The sequence below is a fragment of the Trichechus manatus genome, unplaced genomic scaffold (genome assembly GCF_000243295.1).
Source record: "Trichechus manatus latirostris isolate Lorelei unplaced genomic scaffold, TriManLat1.0 scaffold00005, whole genome shotgun sequence".
NCBI classification, from domain to species: domain Eukaryota; kingdom Metazoa; phylum Chordata; class Mammalia; order Sirenia; family Trichechidae; genus Trichechus; species Trichechus manatus.
Genome location: NW_004443941.1, coordinates 36,023,542 through 36,031,064, shown reverse-complemented (window position 1 = coordinate 36,031,064; position 7,523 = coordinate 36,023,542). Strand labels below are relative to the sequence as shown.

The 7,523-nt window shown below is 45.4% G+C and overlaps 1 protein-coding gene across 1 annotated transcript in view; it reads left to right on the top strand.

The window, feature by feature from the left end:
- The window catches only part of EHD3 (EH domain containing 3), a 58,007-nt gene that overhangs the window by 34,193 nt on the left and 16,291 nt on the right, over window positions 1-7,523 (top strand). Inside the window, exon 3 of the mRNA XM_004369584.2 lies at window positions 7,199-7,296. Coding sequence (XP_004369641.1) covers window positions 7,199-7,296 — 98 coding nt within the window. The remainder of the gene's footprint in view (window positions 1-7,198; window positions 7,297-7,523) is intronic.

Below are 7,523 nucleotides of genomic sequence, written 5' to 3'. Positions count from 1 at the left end.
CTGCTGTTGGGTGGAGTGTTCGGTATATGTCTGTGAGATCAAGTTGGTTGATTGTAGCATTTAGCTCTTCCATGTCTTTGTTGAGCTTCTTTCTGTATGTTCTGGCCTTCACCTAAAGTGGTGTGTTGAAATCTACTACTTTTGTGGAGCTGTCTATCTCTCTGTCTTCAATGCTGTTAGAGTTTGTTTTATGTATTTTGGAGCCCTGTCACTGGGTGCATAAATATTTATTATAGTTGTGTCTTCCTGGTATATTGAGGCTTTAATCATTATATAGTGTCCTTCCTTATCCTTTGTGATGGATTTTATTTTAAAGTATATTTTGTCAGAGATTAATATTGCCACTCCTGCTCTTTTTTGAGTGTTGTTTGCTTGATGTATTTCTTTCTAGCCTTTGAGTTTTAGTTTGTTTGTGTCTTTAAGTCTAAGGTGTGTCTCCTGTAGGCAGCATATAGACGGATTGTGTTTTTTTATCCAATCTTCCACTCTCTGTCTTTTTATTGGTACATTTGGTCCATTTACATTCAGTGTAATTATTGATAGGTATGAGTTTAATGCTTTCATTTTTAGGTCTTTTTCTGTGTGTTGTTGACAGTTTCTTTGTTCCATTTAATTTTCTGTGTTGAGTGGTTTTTCTTTATGTGTTTTTTCTTCTTCTTTTTAATTGTTGTTGATTTTGTATTTGCTGAGTCTTTATATTTTTCTTGGTTTTCATTTTGAAGTGTAGGATTGTTAGCTTCCTTTGTGGTTACCTTAGTATTTACCCTTATTTTTCTAAGTTTATTCCAGTGTTTTATTTCTTTATATCGTCTGCATTAGTCTCCATATGAAAATTCTATGTCTACATTTTATTAGAGTCCCTGTATTTTGTTTTAATTGCCTCTTTTACATATTGACAACTCTTGTTTCCCTATTTTCAGTGTTTTAGCCTTGATTTATTTTTGTGAGTTCCCTATCTGAGTTGCTATCTGGTTGCTCTGTCCTGTGTTCTAGGCTTGGGTTGTTATCTGATATTATTGATTTTGTAAGCGGCGAACTCCCTTTAGTATTCCTTGTAATTTTGGTTTAGTTTTTGTAAATTCCCTAAACTTCTGTTTATCTGGAAATGTCCTACTTTCGCCATTATATTTGAGAGACAGTTTTCCTGGATGTGTAATTCTTGGCTGGCAGTTTTTTTCCTCCAAGACTTTATATATGTCATCCCATTGCTTTCTTGCCTGCATGGTTTCTACTGAGTAGTCCAAACTTATTAACTCTCCTTTGTAGATGACTTTTTGTCTTTCCCTAGCCACTCTTAAAATTCTCGCTTTATCTTTGCTTTTGCTAAGTGTGGTTATAATATGTCTTGGTGACTTTCTTTTTGGATCTACCTTATGTGAGGTCAATGAGCATCTTGGATAGATATCTTCTCATCTTTCACGATATCAGGGAAGATTTCTGCCAACAAATCTTCAACAATTCTCTCTGTATTTTCTGTTATCCTCCCTCTTCTGGTATTCTAGTCACTCTTAGGTTATTGCTGTTGATAGAGTCCCACATAATCTTAGGGTTTCTTCATTTTTTTAAATCCTTTTATCTGATTTTTCCTCAAATAAGTTGGTGTCGAGTGCTCTGTCTTCAATCTCACAAATTCTGACTTCCATTGTCTCACTTCTGCTCCTATGACTTTCTATTGAGTTGTCTAATTCTGAAATTTTATTGTTAATTTTCTGGATTTCTGATTGCTGTCTTTCTATGGATTTTTGCAGCCTATTAAATTTGTCATTATGCTCTTCCCTGATCTTCTTAAGTTCCTCTATTGCTTGGTCTGCGTTTTGTCTCATTTCCTTCCTGATATCTTGAAGAGTTCTATATATTAATCTTTTGTGTTCTGCCTCTGGTAATTCCAAGAAATTCTCTTCCTCTGGAAAATTTCTCGATTCTTTATTTGGGGAGCTTGCTGAAGCCATCATGACCTCTTTATGTGATTTGATATTGATTGTTGTCTCCAAGCCATCAATAACTTATTATATGTATTTATTTTATGTTTGCTTACTGTATGCTAGCTTCTTGTTTTGTTTTGTTTTGATATGCCCAAATAGGTTGCTCATGTGAGGTAGACCGATCACCAACACCCCTGAAGCTCCCACGTCCTGCTACTAGGTGGCCAGAGCTGACACTAAGTATGTGAGCCCAGGAGTCTGCCCACTCCTCCTGTGTAGATTCAGCTTAGGTGTCCAGGTAGTCGGCCACCAAGTGTGTGGTGCAGGCTCTCATCTAGAGTTGTAGACAGGCATGGGTGATTGGTGTAGGCACAGGCATCTGGTTGCAGCAGGGGTCTCACCCTGAACAAGGCAAGGGGCCAATAGCCGCCCCAAGTATCCAGGAGGAAAGCGTGTCCCTGTTTCCTAGAGCACTTAGGTGGGTGGGTTTTGTAGCCAGACTATGAGCACCTGGTGCTGTTGGCTGTAAGGACTTGGGGGCACCACTTTTCTTGGGCCCCTGTTGCAGGTGACTAAGTGGCATGGGTGGAGCTACCAGTCCTCAAGCCCCTGATGTGGGTAGGTGTCATGGTTTGAATTATGTCCCCCAAAAAATGTGTGTGTCAATTTGGCTAGGCCATGATTCCTGGTACTGTGTGATTTTCCTGTATGTTGTAAACCAGCCTGTATGATGTTAATGAGGGAGGATGGGTAGCAGTTGTGTTAGTGAGGCAGGACCTGATCTACAAGACTGGATTGTGTCCTGAGGCAATCTCTTGAGATATAAAAGACAGAATTGAGCAGTGAGACGGGGGACCTCATACCATCAAGAAAGCAGTGCCGGGAGCAGAGAGCGTCCTTTGGACCGGGGTCCCTGCACAGAGACACTCCTAGTCCGGGGGAACACTAAAGAGAAGAAGGCCGACAGAGAGAAAAAGCCTTCCCCTGGAGCTGATGCCCTGAATTTGGACTTTTAGCCTACTTTAACTGTGAGGAAATAAACTTCTCTTCATTAAAACCATCTCACTTGTGGTATTTCTGTTGTAACAGCACTAGATAACTCAGACAGTAGGTGAAGACCCTGCTTATTGGGCAGAGCAGTGTCAAATATTACGAACCTGCCACTTCACAGCTGAAACAGTTGAAGTTAGACTTTAGGTATATACTCTGTTGTACTGTATTAATGAGGGCCTGTGCTGTTGAAATGGGCCTACAGAAGTCTATGCAAAGGGAAAGACACTCAAAGTCCGTGGACCCCTTATGCCTGTGCCTAGGCAAAGGAGTTGTGCCTACTCTGAATTCCTGGCTTAGGGGAGCCAGCAGATTATTTTTTCCCCGTTTGTTAATTTGTTCCCTCTCCAAGGCCAGAAGAATGGCTCAGGGTGCATGACGAGTCCTACTTCTAGCCCAGTGGACTTGGCAATCAGTGAAGCCATCCCAGACCCAGTGCAGAGCAGGGAGCAGGGAGGTAAATGGGAGAGAGTTTTTTCCCAAAGTGGGGTGTTTTTGATCCGCATGGTAGGCCAGATGCAAGTACTTATCTTTCATTGATCGAGGAGTGCTTCTCACTGATTCTGGATGGTGGAGTAGACTCTCTGCCACTGGGTCTCTCCCTATGTGGAAAACGCCTCCCAAGCACCGCCGCTTGCCTCACCACGCACCACTAGCTCATCCGCCCTGAAGGGCTCCAGCTCCCGCCAGGTCAGGTCTGGAAACTCCTCGCCACTTCCAAACCATTTCTCCCTCTCCCTACCACCCAGTCCAATGCCTCAACTTTTCCTTTGATGTTCAGAGTTCCTAGATTGTCATATATAATCGATTCACTTGTTTTTTCAGGTCTTTGTTGTAAGAGGGACCACCGGAAGCATCTGACTACTCTGCCATCTTGGCCCTGTCTCCGATTCCCAGTATTGTGTTATTGTCCTCCATATTGTGTTGTAATTTTATGCTAAAGAGAGTTAGGTTGGGATTGTAACACCCTTACTAAGGTCACATCCCTGATCCAGTGTAAAGGGAGTTTCCCTGGAGTGTGGCCTGCACCATCTTTTATCTTACAAGAGATAAAAGGAAAGGGAAGCAAGGAGAGAGATGGGGACCTCATACCACCAAGAAAGCAGTGACAGGAGCAGAGCGCATCTTTTGGACCTGAGGTTCCTGCACAGGAAAGCTCCCAGACCAAGGGAAGATTGATGATATGGACCTTCCTCCAGAGCCGACGGAGAAAGAGTTCCCCTGGAGCTGGTGCCCTGAATTTGGACTTGTAGCCTAGTGGACTGTGAGAGAATAAACTTCTGTTTGTTAAAGCCATACACTTGTGGCATTTCTGTTATAGCAGCACTAGATGATTAAGACAGAATTTGGTACCAGGAGTGGGGTGCTGCTCTAACAGATACCTAAAATATGGAGGTGATTTTGAACCTGTGAATGGATAGAGGACCAGGAGCAGCAGAGAAGTGACAGCAGCAGAGAAATGACAGCAGCAGAACTAGGAGATCAGTGCCAGACAGCACTGGAGCTGACCCACTGAGCGAGAGAGCTGAGTACCTGCGCGCAGGAGGCTTCCTGGTAGAGTGGGGTGCCTCCAGGCACTTATCAGTGGAGCTAAGTTTGCCAACCCACAGAGCAAGAGAGTTGAGTGCCCTCCTGCCGAAGTTTACTGGCCGAGTGTGATGCCTCCAGGCACTTACTCGTGGAGCTACTGAGCTTTGGAACACTTACCCTAGTGGGGCAGATGCGGGCATAAGACCCAAGGGCCAAGAGGCCACTGGAAGCAGAAGCTGAAGAGACAAGGAACGCAAAAAGCCAAGCTGCCTCAGTCTCGAAAGGTATGGCCAGGACCTCTGGGGTTTCAAATGGTAGAGCCAAGGCCTCCAGTGTTTCTAAGGGTGGAGTTGTCACTCCGATGGACTAGGAGAATGGTGCGCCTATAGCTGAGGGAGCAGAGTTGCTGTCCCAGTAGGCCTGGAAGGCAGAGCTGAAGCCCAGGGCCGAGGGGCCTTCACTCAGAATCCAGAGAGTGTGGTCAATACCTAGAGTCTGGAGGGCAGGGCTGTTGTGTAAATTGTCTCAGAGAACAGAAGATGATTTTCAAGCCTTGAAGGGCTAATGTAATGTGTTCTGCTGACTTCCTTGGTGCCTGTTATCCCTTCTTCTCCTCCAGTTTCTCCCATTTATAATGGAAATGTCTAGCTTGTGCCTCTTCTGCCATTGTACCTTTAGAAGCAGTTAACTTGTATTCTAGATTTCACAGATGAAGAGGAATTTTTGGATTTTGGACTTGGAGTTAAGACTTTTGCTGTGATATGATGAGATGAATATGTTTTGCATGTTGCAAGGACATGATTTTTTGGGGGTCAAAGGGTGGAATGCCATGGATTGAATTGTGTCCCCCCAAAAATGTGTGTTATCAACTTGGCTGGGTCATGATTCCCAGTATTGTATAATTGTGTACCATTTTGTAATCTGATATAATTTCCTTATGTGTTATACATTCAATCACTATCATCTAATAAGATGGATTAGATGCAGTTATACTGATGAGGTATATAAGATTGGATAGTGTCTTAAGCCAATCTCTTTTGAGATATAAAAGAGAGAAGCGAGCAGAGACACATGGGAACCTCATACCACCGAGAAAGCAGTGCTGGGAGCAGAGCGCATCCTTTGGACCTGAGGTTCCTGCTCTGAGATGCTCCCAGACCAAGGGAAGACTGATGCATCATAAAGACCTTCCTCCAGAGCTGACAGAGAGAGAAAACATTCCCTTGGAGCTGATGCCTTGAATTTGGACTTGTAGCCTACTGGACTGTGAGAGAATAAACTTCTCTTTGTTAAAGCCATCTACTTGTGGTATTTCTGTTACAGCAGCACTAAATGACTAAAACAATTGCTGTCTTAAAAGCGATGTTTGACATTATAGCCCTTTGGGTGGTACAAATGGTTTGTGCTCGACTACTAACCTAAAGGTTGGAGGCTCAAATCCACCCAGTGGTGCTGTGGAAGAAAGGCTTGGTAATCTGCTTCCATAAAGATCACAGCCAAGAAAACCTTATGGAGCAGTTCTACTCTGTAACACATGGGGTAGCCATGAATCGGAATCGACTCAACAACAAGTAAACTTGCCTAAATAAACATTCCTGGGCAGCATGACCCATCCTTCAAGCCAGCTCCAGGGCCTCCTCCTCCAGGAAGCCACCCCTGAAAGCCATCCCTCTGCCTTGGATCTCCCCAAGCACTTCAACTGACCTCCCTCGTGGTGCTGGTCCTGATACACCTCAAATTGTAGTTGCCTGAGTACATGCCTTCTCTCCTCCACCAGACTGTGCCCTCCTTGGTTGGGGGAGGGACAAAGGTCTGAACATCATCGTGTCCCCGACAGCATGGGTTCACAAGCATAGGACCCTGGCTGCTTCAGAATCCCCCAGTGATCTTCCTCAGAGTACATATTCCTGCGGCCTACTGCTGCAGATGAGTCTGGCTGTGGCCTGGGAATCTACATGTTAATCCAGAAAGGCTTGTGAGCCTCTGTCCCATGGCACTCAGCATACTGTCTTGCAGAGTAGGATTTCAGTAACTGTTGAACGGCTCCTTACAAATGGGGACACATTCAAAGAAGTGCAGTGACTTTGCCCAGGGTCACCAGCTAATGAAGACTGAACCAGGAGGGGAATCTCTACGCCCTGCTCTGCATGCACTGGTCATTGGGGGGCAGACCCTTCAAGTTCCTCCTGCCCCCAGTCCTTAGGGGCCCATTATAAATAGGAGGCAAAAGTCTTCTCATTAACTATCCAAAGAAGCTGAGGCTCAGAGAGAGGGTAAAGTTAGCTGTAGTCACCCAAGACAGGGCCAAAGACAGCTAAGGACTTCTTGGGCCACAAGAATCAGACCAAGACTGTGGTCATGCTTGAGGGACAGGCTGTCAATATGGAATTGCCATACTGGTCAGTCAGCAGTTTACCACACTGTAGTGCACTCTAGGATGGGATGTGTGGAGATACAAGAGAACTGGAGGGCCCACTTCTGGATGAGCTATAAACCCCATTCTGGGGACTGAGCACGCCTACACTGAACTGGAACCCTTCAACATACAAGCAACAGCTCAACTAGAAGGGAAAGATACAGGTGGCTGGAGCTATGTGGGTGAGTCAGGGAAGGCTGGTGAGTGGCTGAAATGAGCGTGAATGAGAGGCATCTGGAGGGCAGGGGCTGACCACAGAATTCCCTCTCCACCTGTGCAGGTTCGTATGTGCCCAGCTGCGCAACCCTGTGCTGGAGAGCATCAGTGTCATCGACACCCCGGGGATCCTCTCTGGGGAGAAGCAGAGGATCAGCCGAGGTAAGCAAGGCCCTGGTTGATGCTCGGACTGGGCTCCATGGTATGTTCTGGTATGTTTGCCCTCTGCTGTAGCAGGAAAGAGGCACCCAAGACCTTGCTGCCCGTTGAAGAGCTGGCACTGTCTCATGTGCTGTATGGGGCTGTTTTACATGGGGTGGTCAAAGACAGGGGCCAGCGGATGAGTTTGGGCTCATTGTAGCTCAAGAGACAGGAGCCCAGCTGGCCTC